The 20711-nt window shown below is 44.4% G+C and overlaps 1 protein-coding gene and 1 long non-coding RNA gene across 3 annotated transcripts in view; one reads left to right on the plus strand and one right to left on the minus strand.

The window, feature by feature from the left end:
- Positions 1 to 1545: 1545 nt before the first annotated feature.
- Positions 1546 to 15139, minus strand: LOC138949113 (uncharacterized). Of its 2 annotated transcripts, XM_070320869.1 has the most exons (9): positions 14881 to 15139; positions 11245 to 12983; positions 9734 to 10261; positions 9029 to 9172; positions 7616 to 7728; positions 7191 to 7277; positions 6750 to 6836; positions 6272 to 6358; positions 1546 to 2506 (listed from the first exon to the last, which is right to left on the minus strand). In XM_070320869.1, exons 1-9 carry the CDS (start codon positions 14966 to 14968, stop codon positions 2467 to 2469), a joined length of 2913 nt encoding a protein of 970 aa, XP_070176970.1. In that variant the 5' UTR covers positions 14969 to 15139; the 3' UTR covers positions 1546 to 2466. The 2 variants fall into 2 exon arrangements, with proteins under 2 accessions (XP_070176970.1, XP_070176971.1); XM_070320870.1 differs by lacking the exon at positions 7191 to 7277.
- Positions 15140 to 17072: 1933 nt separating this feature from the next.
- LOC138949122 (uncharacterized) overlaps positions 17073 to 20711 on the plus strand; it is a 77021-nt gene continuing 73382 nt past the window's right edge. Inside the window, exon 1 of the long non-coding RNA XR_011450169.1 lies at positions 17073 to 19399. This is a non-coding gene — a long non-coding RNA (uncharacterized lncRNA). The remainder of the gene's footprint in view (positions 19400 to 20711) is intronic.

The raw sequence follows: 20711 nt of genomic DNA on the forward strand, positions 1-20711 counted from the left end.
AAGATATTCATCAAAATAAGGCTACGAATTCTTCAAAATTGAGGTGCACCTCGAGGCCGATGTCTGTTCTTTAATCGTAGGTCATTTTTTAACACCAAAAACAACGCAAAAGACACTTTCGAACTGCCTAACTGCACAAGGTGAAAGCGCATTATTTTGTGCCCCTGTTTTGGGGACTACCGATTTTACGCGAGAGTGACCTTTCCTTAGCTTGGTTATGTCTACTTGGTGTTATTATTACTGCCTTCGTCATTGCATGTTAACACAGTGATTACAGCAAAGTGTGTGTCTGTGTGTGTTATTACTACTTAGGAAGTTAGTTGATAAGTACCGGCACGGTTGGCCTAGTGGTAAGGCGTTTAAAATTGGCAATCTAGTGGCTGCTCCGCCTGGCGTCTGGCATTATTGGGTTAGTGCTAGGACTGGTTGGTCCGGTGTCAGAATAATGTGACTGGGTGAGACATGAAGCCTGTGCTGCGACTTCTGTCTTGTGTGTGGCGCACGTTATATGTCAAAGCAGCACCGCCCTGATATGGCCCTTCGTGGTCGGCTGGGCGTTAAACAAACAAACAAACAAACAAACAAGTTCATAAGTGTGAGAGGGGGGAGTGGAAGAGGTGCCCAGATAGGAAGCATTCAACTGAGACGCCAAGACAGGGGTTGCAGAATATGTCTTTTATTTAACGTATATACCAGAAGGCAGTGTCTGCTGACACATGAAAAAGAAAAGAAAACTTAGTAAGTACATGACATAACAAGTGCAAATGCACCATGCATAACAATACATCGTAACAATAACACACATTCAGCAGTAAACCTGAACTACGAAGGAGAGAGAGTAACACAAAAACATTTTCTTTCTTTATTTGGCGTTAAACGTCGTTTTCAACCATCGCGACGGGGAAAGGGGGAAGATGGGATAGAGCCACTTGTCAATTGTTTCTTGTTCACAAAAGCACTAATCAAAAATTTGCTCCAGGGGCTTGCAACGTAGTACAATATATTACCTTACTGGGAGAATGCAAGTTTCCAGTACAAAGGACTTAACATTTCTTACATACTGCTTGACTAAAATCTTTACAAAAAAATGACTATATTCTATACAAGAAACATTTAACAAGGGTAAAAGGAGAAACAGAATCCGTTAGTCGCCTCTTGCGACATGCTGGGGAGCATCGGGTAAATTCTTCCCCCAAACCCGCGGGGGGTACACAAAAACAGACACTGAGTACGCGTACATGGGTCAAGGGAGATAATTCAGTTAAAGACTGAAAGAGATGAACAAGACATCGGACAGACAATGATCTTGATTCTCCACCCTGCTACATAAGCATAAAACAGACTAACTGTAAAAATGATGCAAGTTTGTTCATTTTCGGTTAAAGGATCTTTCGAACTCACTTATACACAGAGACGCCGCTTCTACTCCGTTGTAAAATTGTCGGAGAGCGTGGCCAATCGCGGGCCAAACGTGGGAGGATCTCCATGAGGGTGGTTTGGTCGGGTGGGATTTGCTAGGTCGCGAAGCTGTCCGCTCACCCTACGCTTATTTTGAACTGCACAAAACAAGCGTAGCCGGGTCTGGGCGCAGTACAGTCGTGATGTAGTTTTTGTTATGGCCCCCGTCACACAGCTCTACGTTTTTACGACGACCATGCCGATCACTCCGATCTGAAAAAGTTATCAAGTCGGGGCTCGCCGTCAAAATCCAGCACATGGCGAATAAAAAAAACTACATCACGACTGTACACGACTACGCTTGTTTTGTGCAGTTCAACATAAGCGTGGGGAGAGCGTGCAAGCTTCCCGACCTAGCAGATCCCACCCCGACCAAACCACGCTCATGGAGATCCTGCCACGTTTGGCCCACGATTGGCCACGCTCTCGGACACTTTTCCGTCGTAGCAGAAGCGGCGTCTATATTATGTGACTAGGGTATTAGTGCCATGTGCTGGATTTTGACGGCGATATGCCCCGATTTGATCACTTTTTCAGATCGACGTGATCGTGGAAAGGACGCAGCGCTGTGTGACCGTGCCCTTAGACTTAATTCTAAAATCAACAACAGGGAACGGGGGGAAAATGAAAAAATCTAATGTGATAGAACCAACTGGACAACAAACCAGGACACACAATGTGCTTTGTTATTGGTTTGGTGTTGAGTTTCTGTGTATGTGTTTTATTTCGTTCATGCATCAATGAGCAGTATAGATGCTCCCTATAAAAGATAGTGTGTGTGCGTGCGTGTGTGTTTGTGAGTGTATGTGTGTGGGTGAGTGTGGGTGTGTGTATGCGTGCGCGCGCGTGTGTGTGTGTGTGTGTGTGTATGTGTGTGTGTGTGTGTGTGTGTGTGCGCATGTGCATGTGCGCGCGCGCTCGGACAACTGACACCACTTCCTTGTGTTTCATAGTCCGACATGTCTTCCCTTTAGAACTTGAAAATATAATGGGGCTCTAAAAATAACATCACTGTTCAGGAAAGAACAGGTCTTCCTCAGTCAGAGACCTGAAACAGTGCAGAGAACCAATATAGCGCAGATACGAGTTGTACACATAATATAAGTTTACATTTCTTGTTCGAATAGTTCGTTTGAAAAGCACAACTGATTTTTCTTTTAAACATAAGCTCATATATGACTCACCATTGCCATGAACAAAATGAAATCATTTAATTGCTGCTCTAGTTCCGAAGACTTTAAGGAAAAGGATTTGTATCTACTGCTGACCATGATATTTGATGAGTGTCGACCACGCCTGGGTCATGTCGCCAGGTCATCAAATCCTAGATGTGTGCGAAAAAGACGATGTTCGGAAATAAGTCCGTCAGGTCTGGTAGAGTAACATCCCCTTTTACGGTGTCAAACTTTTCAAAACGAGGCGACGCAAGTTCCACGCTTCCGAGTGGGTTACATTATTCTGCGATTGGGACGAGCAAGTAACTCTGATGTGTACGTTACGCAGCGTGCGCTCAATATGATGATACCACTTTCTTTCGAAAATCGGAGTGAACGATTTGTTGCGGCAATTATTGCTGGCCCGTAGTGATCGCTTACAGTTACAACGTGTTTTGATTGTGGTTACGTGGAGTTGACCGGTGAGGTCACGTGAGTTTAGGAAAACACGTGTTCTTAGCGAACACTTCCAGTGATTAGCGAGCAATGCGAAGCATGGCTCCGATCCGGTGTGCACATTTTCGAAAGAAAAGGGTATCCTATTGAGCGCACGCTGCATAACATTATAAACATCAGAGTTAGTTCTTCGCCCCGATCGAAGATTAAAGCCGATCGGAAGCGTGGAACTTGCTTCGTCTTGTTTTGAAAAGAAAACTTGTTCCCGTAAAAGATTGTTTTGATTATTCTACGTACCGCAAGCTTTGGACTTTTATAAAGCCTGCTTGTTGGAGTTGTCTTATCTTTGTCCTGTGTTTGAGTTGATTGTGTGTACTCTGCTCAGTTGCTTATTGTTGTTGTGATAAGTGTTTTCATTGGGTTATGTGTGTGTCAGTGCTTACTCTACGACACCGCTTAAAAATCCTGACAGAGTTATTTCCGGACAACGTCTATTGCAATTCTCTGGCTTCATAACATCAAAGATGTTGATAATATTTTTCATGTTATGACCCGAACACGACGCCCCTGTGATCGTGAAATTTGACATGGGTCAACCAGATGGGGCCAAAGCTCTAGCTTCAAAAACACCTGAGAAAACGTCAACGTTAAGTTTTACTGACCCAAAATTGACCCCACTGTGACCTCGAAATTTGTCGAGGGTCAACCAGACGTGGGTCACGTTGAGAGGTCATCAAACCATAGAAGTGCATTAAGTTTCAAAGTTCTTGTTTCAAAAGCCTCTTGACAATTTCAACGTCAAGGTGTTTTTTCCAGGACGGACAGACAGATTCATGGAGCCCAAAACCAATCAACATTAGGATTTTTGTCTCTGTCGATCTCCTCGGTATAATTCAGAGAGAAATCTTAGCAATCGTGTGCACATAAGCGGTCAGGGCCGGATCTAGGGGGTTTCCTGGTGCCCGGACACCCCCCGCCCCCCCCCCCCCCTCTGGCCTGACCATGTACAAGGGTAAAAAAAATATATATATTCATATATATATGTAAAAACATCAGATGTTTTGAAAGAAACAATTGAAAGTCAGAAGAGACTTTCTACTGAGATTTGTTAAAATCTCTTAGCAGAGCAAAAGATTAAGAGAGGAAATCAGATCCTCCTCGGACGGGACCGAGTTTCCAAAGAGAATCTGCTATCCCGAGGGGAGAGAGTATCAACAGAGGAAACTAGTCCAGAGGAGGTTGTTTTACTACCGTGACCAGACACGTGTTTCGACACTATTGTGTCTCATCAGTGGTCTGATGGTAGATATGGCGAAAGTTGTCAACCCATGGTATCCAACCAAGAATCAAACCACTCTCTGAGTGGTAGCTTCTGTTGGCATGGGAGACTACCCTCATCTGACAATCCCAAGAGGACATCTGTGAAGGGAAACTCTTTGATTTAAGGTCAAAGTGTGGAAACTAAATTTATAAAAGAAAGAATTTAGAAATTTATACATATATATATATTTACCGTAAAATCCCTAGCAAACGCCCAGTATCTAGCAAACGCCCACCCCCTACTTTCGGCCAATATTGTGCAGAGGGGTCACTACCTAGCAAACGCCCGCCCCGGTTTTTTGTTTTTACACCCCCGGTATAGGGGTGTGTATAGGATTCGGTCAATGTGTTTGTTTGTTTGTTTGTGTTCGCATATAGATCTCAAGAATGAACGGACCGATCGTCACCAAACTTGGTGAACAGGTTCTATACATTCCTGAGACGGTCCTTACAAAAATTGGGACCAGTCAAACACACGGTTAGGAAGTTATTGGTGGATTAAGATTCTACAAGGACTTATAGAGGGACATATTAATGGTCAAAGGGAAATAACCTTCTCAGTTGGTGGCAGTGAGAATGGTAAGGACGGGGGTGTTTTTCCTACCTCGGAGGAATTTCTTGTTTAAATTTGTTTTAAGACAGTCGGCCTCCTTTATCTACGATTTGTGCACACTGTTCAAAGGTTCGCCTTTTTTTTTGAGGGTGGGGGGAGGAGGGGATAAAATTACGTCGCGGAATTGGCAACATTTTTGTCCATTTCGCGTAATCGGCAAAACGCTGCCCATTACGTGAAATCGGCAGCGTTTTGTCGAAAATGCGGAAAGGCTTCTAAAATTTGCCCATTTCGCAAAAGCGACAGCCAGTCTGTTACTTTTTGTGTCACCAGAACATTGCATTAACATTGCTTTACCTCTCTACTATGTTTTGTATGGTCTATTTTGGTCTGTGTCGAGCATAACTCCGGAAATGCACGAAAACTACACTTTCTGCAATAACTTGCCATAACTTATCGATTATTGCGATATCTATCCATTAGAGTATCTAGTTGTCTAAGTCTGATGATATACCAGGCATTTGAGAACTTTAAAACCAAAAAGTGGCTGTAAATTTTAGAAGCCTTTACGCGATTTCGGCAAAACGCTGCCGATTTAACGTATTGGGCAACGTTTTGCCGATTACGCGAAATGGGCAAAAATGTTGCCCATTACGCGGAATCGGCAAAACTTGACTAAATGTAAAAATAACAGCTTCAATTACGCATGCGTCCGTGAGTGTATGCTGTGTGCGTACTCATTTCTCTGCCTTTGTGCATGAAAGTTGTCAGAAAGAGAAGGGGAATGGTGAAAAAGGCAAATAGTTATGTATAAATTGAACCACATTATCTTAATCGGAAAGATGTGCGTTAGTATATATATAAAAAAACAAATTCGTTTTTACCGTTGAAAAGTATTTTTAATAGGCAGTTACAGATAAGAAGCATTTTTGTGTGAGTGTTCGAAGAACAAAACGTTAAAAAAGTTAGCTTGTTGTACTCGATAAGTTGTATTTAATTCATTGTATGAGATATTGTTAATTGTTGTTATTTATTTGAATAAAATTGTTTAAAATTAAAAAAAAAATTAAAAAAAAAAGAGAAGGGGGCGGGGGCGGTTGAACGGGGGGCAATTGTCCTCCCATGACGGGGGGCAATTGTCCTAGGGGGCAATTGTCCGGGGGGCAGTTGTCGGGGGGCAGTTGTCGGGGGGCAGTTGTCCAGGGAGCAGTTGTCCAGGGGGCAATTAGCCATCCAACTTAGGTCCGGCCCTGAGCGGTAATACATGTAGTACGGTCTTCATCAAAAACCTTCCTTTCCCAAAATGTGACGTCATGTAACCGTGACGTACCTTGAAGAAGATCGTGATGGGGTTCTGGTGTCGTCAGTTTGTGACCACAAAGGTTCCCTCAAACTGTCATCGTCATAGTTGTCCAACCTGTATTATGGCAAAGAAAAGGGAAGAACAAGAAGGCAAAAAAATAACAGCTTCAAGTACGCATGTGTCCGTGAGTGTATGCTGTGTGCGTACTCATTTCTCTGCCTTTGTGCATGAAAGTTGTTAGAAAGAGAAGGGGGCGGGGGCGGTTAAACGGGGGGCAATTGTCCGGTGGGCAATTGTCCTCCCATGACGGGGGGCAATTGTGCTAGGGGGGCAATTGTCCGGGGGGCAGTTGTCGGGGGGCAGTTGTCCAGGGAGCAGTTGTCCAGGGGGCAATTAGCCATCCAACTTAGGTCCGACCCTGAGCGGTAATACATGTAGTACGGTCTTTATCAAAAACCTTCCTTTCCCGAAATGTAACATCTTGCAGCTTGTAACCGTGACGTACCTTGAAGGAGATCGTGATGGGGTTCTGGTGTCGTCAGTTTGTGACCACAAAGGTTCCCTCAAACTGTCATCGTCATAGTTGTTCAACCTGTATTATGGCAAAGGAAAAAGAAGAACAAGAAGGCAAAAAAATAACAGCTTCAATTACGCATGCGTCCGTGAGTGTATGCTGGGTGCGTACTCATTTCTCTGCCTTTGTGCATGAAAGTTGTCAGAAAGAGAAGGGGGCGGGGGCGGTTAAACGGGGGGCAATTGTCCTGTGGGCAATTGTCCTCCCATGACGGGGGGCAATTGTCCTAGGGGGCAATTGTCCGGGGGGCAGTTGTCCAGGGGGCAATTAGCCATCCAACTTAGGTCCGACCCTGAGCGGTAATACATGTAGTACGGTCTTCATCAAAAACCTTCCTTTCCCGAAATGTAACAGCTTGTAACCGTGACGTACCTTGAAGGAGATCGTGATGGGGTTCTGGTGTCGTCAGTTTGTGACAACAAAGGTTCCCTCAAACTGTCATCGTCATAGTTGTCCAACCTGTATTATGGCAAAGGAAAGAGAAGAACAAGAAGGCAGAAAAATAACAGCTTCAATTACGCATGCGTCCGTGAGTGTATGCTGTGTGCGTACTCATTTCTTTGCCTTTGTGCATGAAAGTTGTCAGAAAGAGAAGGGGGCGGGGCGGTTAAACGGGGGGCAATTGTCCTCCCATGACGGGGGGCAATTGTCCCAGGGGGCAATTGTCCGGGGGGCAGTTGTCCAGGGGGCAATTAGCCATCCAACTTAGGTCCGACCCTGAGCGGTAATACATGTAGTACGGTCTTCATCAAAAACCTTCCTTTCCCGAAATGTGACATCTTGTAACCGTGACGTACCTTGAAGGAGATTGTGAGGGGGTTCTGGTGTCGTCAGTTTGTGACAACAAAGATTCCCACAAATTGTCATCGTCATTGTTGTCGAGTTTTTTCTTGCTTACCGAAACCGAAATCTGTAGACAACAGCATGGGGGAGTGGGTGACTTGATTATCAAAGAAATACACAAAGAAAGAGACCGACAGGCACATCAAAAAACAAACAACACAATTGGATGCCTTGACTAACAAAGAAAAAAAACCACAATGGGATGCCTTGACTAACAAAGAAACAAACAACACAATGGGATGCCTTGACTAACAAAGAAACAAACAACCACACAATGGGATGCCTTGACTAACAAAGAAACAAACAACACAATGGGATGCCTTGACCAACAAAGAAACAAACAACAACACAATGGGATGCCTTGACCAACAAAGAAACAAACAACCACACAATGGGATGCATTGACTAACAAAGAAACAGACAACACAATGGGATGCCTTGACTAACAAAGAAACAAACAACACAATGGGATGCCTTGACTAACAAAGAAACAAACAACCACACAATGGGATGCCTTGACTAACAAAGAAACAAACAACACAATGGGATGCCTTGACTAACAAACAAACAAACAACAACACAATGGGATGCCTTGACTAACAAAGAAACAAACAACAACACAATGGGATGCCTTGACCAACAAAGAAACAAACAACCACACAATGGGATGCCTTGACTAACAAAGAAACAAACAACACAATGGGATGCCTTGACCAACAAAGAAACAAACAACAACACAATGGGATGCCTTGACTAACAAAGAAACAAACAGAAGCAAGAAAGAAACAAACAGCACAAGTTGAGTATATGGCTAGTAAACAAAGAAACCAAGACAAAAACCAACACACCAAGAAACAAACAACAGCACAAGTCAATGACTTGACTAAACAAATCAAAGACTCCCTCCCTTTAAAGACTCTGTTTTCTCAGATTTTCTGTTCGTAAACTCTGTTTTCTCAGATTTTCTGTTCGTAAACTCTGTTTTCTCAGATTTTCTGTTCGTAAATTTACCACCATTTTCAGACTCCCTCCTTTTTAAGACCCGATTTCCGGGTGTAACAGGGTGCACTGTCAAATTATTCCCGGTTATTTGATTGTTCCTCTCTTTCAGTCCCTTTCTAATGATCTCCCCCTAACCCATTGCGTATGCCGTGTTATGTGGGTTTTTTTTCGGCCGACGGATTGAGGCAAAACGCTCAGTAGGGCAAACGGAGAGGAAGGGTGGCGGTCGTTAATTGAGCCAGAAGTCGACTTCGCTAAGACTTCGCGAAGTCTTTCTACTGAAAATTCAGTACCAACGCTCAATACGGCCAGCTTCGCGTAGTAAACTTCGCCCAGTTAATGTGAGGCTTGACAGTGAGACGTACCCCTGTGTCGACGCTACCGATTCGTGACGCCTTGCGCATCATGCGTGTCTCCATGACCCCCCAACGTTCCTCCAGGTTCTCGCCCGACTTGTGAGCCACCAGGGTCGCCACACCGATACACGCCGCCAGCACCACCGCCCCCACCTCCACACACAACGGTCTGACACTCAACACAACAAGCTCTAGCTTCGAAAAAACATCCGAGATAACAACAACGTTAACTTTTTTTTATGAAATCAACATGACCCGGCTGTGACCCCAACATTTAACGAGGGTTAACCAAACTTGGGTCACTTCGTCAGATCATCAAACCCTAAAAATGTGCAAAGTTTCAGAGGTCTAGCTTGAAAAACATCCGAGATAATCTCAACGTTAAGTTTTTGGTCCACGGCCGGACGGCCGGACACGGATGAATACTAAGTAAGACTCACCCATTACTCAGGTGAGACAAAAAGGGAAGTGATTTTTGTTAAACGCAAAGGAACATGGCAATAATCTGAGACTACAGTAGAATCATGAATTTAGCAGTTACCATTATACCAACCGGGTGGTCAGGCGTGACAACAGATAGGCTCTGGTTGAAATTGAGATTCGTTGTGATTTCAACCCATCAAACCCTGCGGTTTGTTCTCACCCGTTTGGGTGGCGCCCACTTTTCGCTTCGTGCACTTCGGCCCTGCTTTCCAGGGAACCACAAGTACTCACCAGCGCCACGAGCCAAGGTTTGGTGAGTGCGCTGGATGCGCCTTGGGCGGCGGCGGCGGCGGTGGCGGCCGGGTCCTTGACGAAGACTCTGTACCAGCTGGTGTTCCACTGTCTGTTGCTCTCAACGTGGGTCACCACGCACCGCCACACACCCGACATAGCCCGGGTTGATGACGTCAGGGTGTCCGCTTTCGCTTCGGTGGCGAGACTGTCTGCGGGCAGGAGGGAGGTCTTCGCATCGTTGTGGAACCACTGACGCGTGGTACGTGGCTTCTTGTTAGTGAGGTCACAAGGGACCCTGCAGCCAAAGTAAAAGGCGATATTTGATCGTATTGTGAGGTCAACAGAGAGCAGCGCGCGCGCCATGTCCTGACTGTGACAGTCCAGGGTCAGTGGCTCCGTCTGGCGGGGGAGGAGAGTGGGCATGGTGGAGGTGACAGTGAGAGCGAAGAAGGCCACGGTCAGCGCCTTCTTTCCACCAAAGTCCTCGCGACACTCGTACACCCCCGTGTCGGTGGCTCGTAGGTCCTGCACACAGTCTGTACGTTGTACATGTATTGCGGTCATTCACACACGTCTGACTGTACAGAATGATTAGTGTCAGCACACCGATCTTAGAAGTGGATTTCACGCTCATGAGCTGCGCAGCTGTACACCTTGCTCGAGTGCCTCCATGCAGTATTTCCCATGGGCGCGTGCGTGCGTGCATGTGTGTGTTCGTGCGAACTCGCGAGTTTGTATGTGTATATGTGCGTGAAAGGGGGAGAGAGAGAGGGAGAGAGGGAGAGAGGGAGAGAGAGAGAAAGAGAGACAGCGAGAGAGAGAGAGAGAGACAGCGAGAGAGAGAGAGAGAGGGAGAGAGAGAGAGACAGCGAGAGAGAGGGAGAGAGAAAGAGAGACAGCGGGAGAGAGAGAGAGAGAGAGAGAGAGAGAGAAAGAGAGACAGCGAGAAAGTGAGAGAGAGACAGCGAGAGAGAGAGAGACAGCGAGAGAGAGAGAGAGAGAAAGAGAGACAGCGAGAGAGAGAGAGAGACAGCGAGAGAGAGAGACAGCGAGAGAGAGACAGCGAGAGAGAGACAGCGAGAGCGAGAGAGAGAGAGAGAGACAGCGAGAGAGAGAGAGACAGCGAGAGAGAGAGAGAGAGAGACAGCGAGAGAGAGAGAGAGAGAGAGAGAGAGAGAGAGAGAGAGCGAGAGAGAGAGAGAGAAAGAGAGACAGCGAGAGAGAGAGAGAAAGACAGCGAGAGAGACAGCGAGAGAGAGAGACAGCGAGAGAGAGAGAGACAGCGACAGAGAGAGAGAGAGACAGCGAGAGAGAGACAGCGAGAGAGAGACAGCGAGAGAGAGAGAGAGACACCGAGAGAGAGAGAGACAGCGAGAGACAGAGAGAGAGAGAGAGACAGCGAGAGAGAGAGAGACACAGAGAGAGAGAGAGAGAGAGAGAGAGAGAGAGAGAGAGAGAGAGAGAGAAAGCCTATCTGTGGCTACGCCTGACCACCACCAGCAGCTAACCTTAATGACCAGCAGGTCGTCCTCTTGGAACAGCATACGGCTTGCCTGCACCTTGAGCGGGTCCCCGTTGTGCAGCCACTGTGTCTTCCTCTTGGCCACGATGTCCTTGTAGCTCTCAAGGGCGATGTTCTTGAGATAGATGTGCTTGAGGGCTAAGTTCTTGAGATACTTGTCCTTGCGGGCGATGTTCTTGAGGGCGGTGTTCCTGAGGGCGATGTTCTTGAGGGCGACGTTCCGACACGACAGCTCCACCTTCCCGCTCAGAGCGCGCTGCTCGCTCCACGGGGCGCCCAGCGAGATCGCGCGCACAACAGCCATGCGGATGTCGAGGGGCAGGGAGGGGTCAAGAGGGCCAATGAGATCTGGGGCCATGCGTTTGTGGATCGTGTGTTCGTTGCTTGTGCCGTCTTCGGTAACCGAATGTTGGTGATCTCGGTTGCTTTTGTCGTCTTCCGTGGCGTAGTAAACGTCTTCTCCTGTTTCATTGTGTGGGTCCAAGCCTGAAGAAACTAGAGTCTTGCGTTTGTGAATGGAGTGTTCGTCGCTTGAGTCGTAGTCCAGGCCATATTCTGTTGTGTTGTGCGGATCCAAGTCTGAATAATGATGTTTGTCTTTCGGTGTGTGATCGAGGTCGTCTCCTGTGTCCGTGTGTTGAGCAGAGCTTGAAGAAAGATGTTCGTAAACTGGGGTCTTGTGATTGTGGGTCGAGTGTTCCTTTCTTGTGTTGTGTTTGGCTTTGGTTGCGTTGTTGGCGTCGGTTCCCGTTTCGTTGTGCATATCCAGGCCCGAAGAAACCCTTCCGTATACAGGGCGTCCGGCTGTAGCTGCGTGGTTGGATTGTGATGTGATGTCTGTGTGTGCAGGAAGGCGCTTGTCAGAAGACTGGGTGGTTTTTAAGTCCTTACCTACTTCAACGGATACAGCTGCTCCTATCTGTTTGTTTCGTCCAGAGACTTTGTGTTCATCAATTGGATGTCTGGCCATCAGTCCATCTGACGGTGCCACGGATGAAGAATTCTCAGCTACTTTGTGTTTAGCTTGTTGTCGGTGGCGTGAGTGTTGGACTCTCAGCCCCTCAAGCAACCAAAGGGGTACAACTGAAGCAGCATTTCCCGTCAATAGTTTGCTGGTGTCTGACAAATAGCTGGTGCGACCGGAGTGCTGGGATGCAGGCTCAGTGTGTGCGTGAAGGAGTGGAACAGATCCAGGCACCGTGCTCACGTCCGAGGCGGGGTGTTCGTGTTGAGCTTTAGTGTCGCTCCTTGCGGTTTTTTGGTTGGGAAGCTTTCCCACATCTGGATCGGTGTCCAGCAGAGATCTTCGATGTCTGCGGTTGTTGTAATGTCTGTCTCTCGTTGCCTCCTGGTTGTTCGGGAACTTGTTGGAGCCAGAGGCGGCTCGTTTAACTACAGAACGCCTCTTCCTCTGTCGACCTGCCCTCTTCAATTGCACGTTGTCCAACGGATTTGAATCGTCCAGCCTTTTCTTCCTCTTCTGACCTCGGACCTGTTTCTGGGCTGCCTGCTTCTTCTTTTGAAATCCTTTTCTAGGCGCTGGCCTTCTGGGCCTGATGATGATTCTCCCTGGTGGGTTGGACCTGACTTTCACCATGCCTTCATCGAAGTAAGGGTCGGAGGACGGGTTGATGGTGCGGGCTCTGCCTTCAGGTGGCGCTGCGAGTTTATGTACCCGCCGGAACTGGCGTCGGTACCCGGGAACTTCCGACGACTCGTATTCCGCTGGTATTTCACGTAGATTCAAAGAAGAAACACAAACAAACAACTTAAACAAGTGTTAGTAAAATGCCAAACCAACACGAAAACAAGACTCTAAATAAACATAAGAAAGAGGCATCATCACCTGCGGCAAAATTGACTGTGGATGAATTTCAGACTAAGAGTACGAAGAAGGCATCAATTGAAAATGACTGAATGAAAAGATACAACCACGAAGTATTCAGTCCATTGCATTGACCAAACGTGAAGCAGGCTAATACCCCGTGGACACCTCTTTCATTTGATCACCTTTTACGTCGGTTACAGTCGAGTAGAAACCTTCGGGTACTTTTTCAGAGAGCCTAAACTAGCTGAGTTCTGTAGAGCTCTCAAAGCTAAATTTTCGTTTCATTTTCGGACAAAAAAGAAGCTGAAGAACCTCAGATCTAACCTACATTAGACCTGACAAGTTTACAGTAGGACCGATCGCGACATTGAGGATTCCCACCGAGTCATGTTCTGCTCAGATCGAATTGAAGGCAAGGTAACTGCATACATCCCCTTATAACAATATAAGATACATTACACAAACACGGAGTGATTAGATCTTGATCCGTTTACCAAAGCTTTGTATGTGCTCAGAGGGGGGAAACCGAAAGGACAAATATTCATTATACCTGTGCACACTCAAAACGCTCATCAGTAGTAAACAAACCAAATTTCAGTAGTTTTTAAAATGTTTCAGTAGTAAGCTGTAACGACAGTTCAAGACATAATTCTGCTCACAAAGCACACCCACTGAAACACTATGACGCAGTAGAATGGGAATTACTATTCATTAACAAGCCAAGGTGAAACATCAACACTGTTGTAACATTTGTTCTGAAAATGTCTTTGGTCTCGTCATTCTGACATTCATTCATCACTGGACTGTTTGCCAGCAGCTTTTTCGGCAGCAGCTTTTTTGACAGCAGCAGCCTGGCGTTTCCTCGCCTGCACAGTGGAGTTGTGGGCAGATTTTAGCTTTGCAAGCTCTTCTTTGTGAAGTTCTTGCAGGTGTCGGAGAAGGCGATTTTACGATCTCCATGTTGTCTTGAGAATAACTGAACTTCTTCTTTGGTGACAGAGCTGGTGTCTCATCTTCACTATCTGAATCTCGCACTCTTATTTTCTTTTCCATGTTTCACTTCAATCACAAGTTGCCACGCAGACGCTGGACGAACTTAGTCTAAGAACAAAGACACGTGCGCTTCCAGTAAATCGGAAAACGTCTTTTCAGCGCAACGGCCAACTAATTGGTCAAAACATCTTAAAACAGAAAAAAGTACACATTTTTTGTGTGAGTAAAACATCGGAATTTCGGAATTTTAATTACAAATCCGTGGCACCGTATTCTGCATATAAAAATCGGAGAAATTACGAAGAAACCGTAGATGTGCACAGGTCTGTTAAAATTAATCATAATCCAGGGTTTGGGAAAACGAATGTTAGCATTTTAGACCAATATTTTGATAGTTCTCGTGTTAGCAAATAATGAGTAGAGAGACAACAGTATACATGTATAAATTATAAATTAATTTACCTTTTTTTGTGCCGCGGACATTTTTTCTTATTTTCGCTGAAACGTAATTTCCTTTTCGCGGAAATCCGCGATTTCGCGGACAATTCCCATGGGGCCTCTCAGGATCTGGATTGTTACGTTGCAGGGTCGATAAGGCAAATGCGCAACGGGATAGAGAGAGCACACAAACGTTAGACCACAGGCGGAAGGTATCGTTCACCAACACTATCATAATAAGACCACAAGGTATGCCACCCAGCCTTATTATGATAGTGTTGGTCCAGTAAACGATACCTTCCGCCTGTGGTTAGACGCGAGGAAGGTACTCTCTGGTACTCTCGCAAATCGTCTGGTACTTACGTTGATCTGGAACCACAATAAGTAACACTAGAAACACAAACATAACACAGACGATCGTCAAGAAAAATGTTCTGAAATAAAAACGCATGATTTTGTCAGCAATCGAGTTCCATTAGCTGTCTCATGCCTTCCAGTCACACCTACTACGTCATCTCACGTTGACGACGGATACTGATGTCGTCATAAGCTTACCCTTCCGAGCATTGTTTTCTTGGGCACCAAGGCCATAATGTGGTCAAACTCATTTTGAACATTGCCGAGACTAGCAACTTTCAAGCTAAATGACGTCACGAGGTGGGCGGGGCCTATGTCTTGGATGTCACTTGTGATGGACGGTCGTCTTTTCTTGTGGTTTATGTATAAATATAGAATACTACATGGCTTGCTGTGTCGTACCAGATTTACACGAGTTGTCACTTTTTATAAATATTGAACTGCGAGCGAAAGCGAGCTGTTCACACTATTTGAAAAAGCAACGAGTGTAAATCTGGTACGACACAGCAAGCCATGTAGTATTCTGTTTATCCTACATACTGTACTTACGTGTATTTTACTGAAAATGTCTTGCAGACGAGGCAGCTAAATTGAAGATGCTTGTTTTGGAACCTCGATCTCTTCTAAAGCCTCGTGCAATCTATTACGTCAAAGCAAAGAAACGTCACTCTGAAAGTGTGGCGTGACGTGTTAGTTCTAAAGATTCATCGAGGGTAATTAGCGAGCACAAGTTTTGTTTCTATAATGACGTTTGTCTCGGTGACTTTGGCATCATAAGCAGTGGAAAAACAGGTCCGCCTGCCAGACTTGCTTGACATGACCTCATTTACATGATATACACACGCGTGATTTGAACGATTATTATCTCACGGGTGTCTCTCTCACGTATGTAGGATAAACTGTAATACTACTAATAGTAGTAGTCTTGAGAGCGCACAGGCCCCGCCCACTTTGATCCCGACCCGCTCCTGACGAGTGCCTGTGTTGCGGACCCTCCCTTCCGAAGTGAAGACTTGAAACAATCAACAGACGTGAACAACGACGTTTTGTGAAGGTTCTGTCAGCTCTGTGTGTCATTTTTTCCCCCAATACCTTTACGATGATTACGAATGGATTGCAAATACTTACGAGTACGTTGCGAACAAGTGATTAGCATGTTGCTAATATTCGCAACAAAAGACGAATGGTGGCGAGTGGTTAAAAACATTTACGAATGTCTTGCAACCGTGTCCCGATCATTACGAATTATTGGCGATTTCGATTTGCAAGGGCAATTCGGCACAGTGTAAGAGCAGTATTCCGAACAATGCAAATTGCATAATCGTTTTATTTGTAAAAAGTTTGCAAGCACTCGCAAGGCCACTCGCAATGTTCGTAATAGGGCCTACATCCGCAAGAAATAGGGGAAGGGCTCCTAATATGGACCACTTTTTGTTTCATGCTGATAACTAGCTTGTTTTCTTGCGAAGAAGTTTCATTTTGTGTTTGGTAGTCTTTCTCTCTTAGGTTAACCGTTAGGCCTAATTAGAGTGAAATAGCTTTGATGGACATTCAGCAAAAATTAAATACAGAAAAAATCACAAAGGGTCCATATTAGGAGCCTGGGCGCCTAATATGGACCAGTGAAGCGGCCATCACGAATCACTGTAAACAGCCCCCTATATTTCAAAATAACATCATACAACTTAGTGTACAAGTCAGCCTAATTAAAATATGCTCTAGAGTTATCTGTTTCATTATTTGAAGCACATCGAGAAACTGGGTGGCCGAGTGGTAACGCACTTGCGCTCGGAATCGAGAGGTTGCGTGTTCGACCCTGGGTCGGGCCGCTATTTTCTCCCCCCTTTCCTAACCTAGATGGTGGGTTCAAGTGCTAGTCTTTCGGATGAGACGAAAAACCGAGGTCCCTTCATGTACACTATATTGGGGTGTGCACGTTAAAGATCCCACGATTGACAAAAGGGTCTTTCCTGGCAAAATTGTATATGCATAGAAAAAAATGTCCATCACATACCCGTGTGACTTGGAATAAAGGCCGCGAAAGGTGAACATTCGCCTAACAGGCTTGAGGTTTGCTGGTCGATGTGAATGCGTGATATATTGTGTAAAAAATTCCATCTCACACAGCATAAAAGCGCTTTGAACTTCGGATAAGGCGCTATATAAATAAAGAGAATTATTATTATTATTATAAGAAGCTTATCAACAAGTCGCGTAAGGCGAAAATACAACATTTAGTCAAGTACGTAGCTGTCGAACTCACAGAATGCAATGCAACGCAGCAAGACCGTATACTCGTAGCATCGTCAGTCCACCGCTCATGGCAAAGGCAGTGGAATTGACAAGAAGAGCGGGGTAGTAGTTGCCGCGCTGAGAAGGATAGCACGCTTTTCTGTACCTCTCTTCGTTTTAACTTTCTGAGCGTGTTTTCAATCCAAACATATCCAATCCAATCCAATCCAATCCAATCATTTCTATGTTTTTGGAATCAGGAACCAACAAGGAATAAGATGAAAGTGTTTTTAAATTGATTTCGAACATTTAATTTTGATCATAATTTTTATATTTTTAATTTTCAGAGCTTGTTTTTAATCCAAATATAACATATTTATATGTTTTTGGAATCAGAAAATGATGGAGAATAAGATGAACGTAAATTTGGATCGTTTTATAAAAAAAATAATTTTTTTACAATTTTCAGATTTTTAATGACCAAAGTCATTAATTAATTTTTAAGCCACCAAGCTGAAATGCAATACCGAAGTCCGGGCTTCGTCAGAGATTACTTGACCAAAATTTCAACCAATTTGGTTGAAAAATGAGAGCGTGACAGTGCCGCCTCAACTTTCACGAAAAGCCGGATATGACGTCATCAAAGACATTTATCAAAAAAATGAAAAAAACGTCTCAGGATATCATACCCAGGAACTCTCATGTCAAATTTCATAAAGATCGGTCCAGTAGTTTAGTCTGAATCGCTCTACACATACACACACAGACAGACAGACACACATACACCACGACCCTCGTCTCGATTCCCCCCTCTATGTTAAAACATTTAGTCAAAACTTGACTAAATGTAAAAACAGAGTGAAAATAAGTGAAATTATCAACTTCCACAAAAAGAAGACTTTTTGTTGCATTTGTTTTAAATCTCGGGGGCTAGTTATAGGTTATTTCCAGCAAGCTTCTTAATGAATTAATGAAAATAGCCTTTAGCTTTTATTTTCTTCGATTTGTTGAAGGTGGTCCATATTAAGGGTCTTGCACATACTTTGAGATTTTGCTATCATTTTTTTGTTTGCAGTAGAAACTCGGGCAGAGACTATAGAGTATACTCGGGGTCAACACTGCTAAAATGTAACAAATACGGTTTTACCTGTCATATAATTTTTGTGTGATAAAAGCTTTGGCTGTGGACAGAAACGAGTCCATTTTAGGCGGCAAATTTAGAGTGAACGCTGCCAAAAGTGAAAAAAAGAGAAAAAGGTTTTGAGATTTCTGTTTCTGCAACTGTTTTGACATGTGCAAGTTATCCAGAGAGGGTGAATACAGCGAATAAAACTTTTTTGAGCGCTCTAGCACCGTTAGTTTGTCAGAACAGAAGGTGGTCCATATTAGGAGCCGGTCCATATTAGGAGCCCTTCCCCTACGTATATATATGGATTTGTATGCATTCCCAATGATCGGTAGAAATTCGCAAGCAATCGCAACCGTTCGTAAGACATTCGCAAGGATTCGTAAGGCTTCGAATTTTGAATATTTGTTCCTGTCCATTCGTCTCTTTTTTTGCCGAATACATGTTCATATTCGCAAGGATATTCGGCACAGTGTAAGACAGGCATTACATGCAAAATTTCTGATACAAACAAACAAAATTCAAAAATTCATAATAGTCGACTTAAATCCCCAGTCTGTCTCAAATGGTTTACAGAACGATTTAAGTCTTCTCATAAAAAAAGCAGTTCTAACCGTATCGAACACACTGGCCATAGCATTTAATAGCATTAAATGACACAGTTCGTTTGAATGGCTATTTAGCTCGCGTAAACCACACACCTGTTTCTGTGGTTTATCTAACCCTGAGCCATCGTTTGTTTGTTTGTTTGCTTAACGCCCAGCCGACCACGAAGGGCCATGTCAGGGCGGTCTGAGCCATCGTGAATCCGTGTGGTCCACATTCCTTTTTTTTCACAATTTAGTAGTCAGTTTGTGATTTCAATGCGACTCGCTGTATCTGCAATAGCACGTTATTGTGTACCTCTGAATCTAAAACGCAACAAACGGCTGCGAGTCACACGAACTGAAGGGTGGCGGTTGACCGTTCAAAGAAACTGGCGACATGCAGAACATTCGTCTGCAACGAGAACCACGTTTTGCGGGACACGCTTCCGGGCTACCTTTTTAAAAATGTTCAACACTTCGAGTTGTACTGATCGTGTCTTGATGAAAAAATAATTCTTTTATGATTTAAGAATGTGTGTGAAACAAGCTGTCAATTTATTATTTAGATTTTAAAAGTTAGGTCTAGCGCCAAAACGAGAATAAAAATGCTCTCCCTTTCAAGAGCGTGTGTGTGTGTGTGTGTGTGTATTTGTGTGTGTGTATAACTACACATCTGTATGTATCTTTTGTCATGTAAACAGTTTGTTTCATGTTTTTGTTTTATATCCGTCATTTGAATGCTTTGTGTGCTCATTACATTTTTGCTCGTTCGTTTTAGAATGAAATTGCTGGGACTCGCGCTAAAGTGAAGTTAATTATTATTAATTATTATTTTCATTTAAATTTACCTGGAAGCATTTTATATTCAGGACTACAATTGCGTGTTCTGCCAACTGACAGCCTTGTCTGCAACTGGTGATGTTGTCAATACTATCACTCAGTGCCCGAGTTACAGATTAGTTTTGTAAGTCAAATATTCATAAAACATTCGTAACATGAGAGCACACATCTGCAAATAAATGTTTGTGCTCGTGTGGTGTGGATACATGTGCAAACACTAAAAACACACACTAACAAACACATGTGCACACATAAACCCACTCATGCACATCTGCAGATGTTTAGATAGTAAGAAAGCACATATATAAGTACAGGAATAGTGTCGGTTTTCAAATTAACTAAATTTTCTGTGCGTGTGTGGTGTGTGTATGATGGGTGTGTGTATGGTGTGTGTTGTGGTAGGTGTGTGGTGTGTGTGTGGTGTGTATGTGGTGTGTTGTGTGTATTGGTGGGTGTGTGGTGTGTGTATTGGTGGGTGTGTTGTGTTGGTGTGTGGTGTATGTATTGGTGTGTGTTGTGTGGTGTATGTATTGGTGTGTGTTGTGTGAATGTGTATGTCACGGTCGAGACGAAGATCTGGTAGAAACGTCGTTTCTACCGGTAGAGACGAGGATCGTCATTTCTACCGGTAGAAACGACGATCCTAGTTTCTCGGTAGAAACGACGTTTCTACTAGTAGAGACGACGATCGTCGTTTCTACCGGTAGAAACGACGATCGGAATAAAACGTTTGTGTGTGTGTGTGCAATGTAGGTGATTTTGTCAATTATGAACACAGTTCTATCTTACCGGAATGAACTCATTTTTAACGTTGTTTACAGAGCACGTGCATTTGTGGGAAATGTATTGAGAATGTCAGCAAATATTGTTCACCTACTACAACTGCCTTCACTGACCAGACGAAGACAGCAATCACAACTTTTTTTTTCTTCATAGTGAACACAATTCGTGAAATATCTCTGTTAGTTTGACTTCCGAAAACAGTATTCCACAGACCTTCGTCATTCAAGCGTCAAGACTAGTCACCAACTGGGCAAAGGGGGCCTCCGTGT

This window comes from Littorina saxatilis, linkage group LG15 (genome assembly GCF_037325665.1).
Source record: "Littorina saxatilis isolate snail1 linkage group LG15, US_GU_Lsax_2.0, whole genome shotgun sequence".
In the NCBI taxonomy this organism is placed as follows: Eukaryota; Metazoa; Mollusca; class Gastropoda; order Littorinimorpha; family Littorinidae; genus Littorina; species Littorina saxatilis.

Coding starts and splice junctions, on each gene's coding strand:
- LOC138949113 (XM_070320869.1), bottom strand. CDS start 14,968: ATGCGTTTTTATTTCAGAACATTTTTCTTGACGATCGTCTGTGTTATG. Junction 12,984..14,880: donor TATTGTGGTTCCAGATCAAC/GTAAGTACCAGA, acceptor GTGAAATACCAG/CGGAATACGAGTCGTCGGAA. Junction 7,278..7,615: donor CCCTCACAATCTCCTTCAAG/GTACGTCACGGT, acceptor GCCATAATACAG/GTTGGACAACTATGACGATG.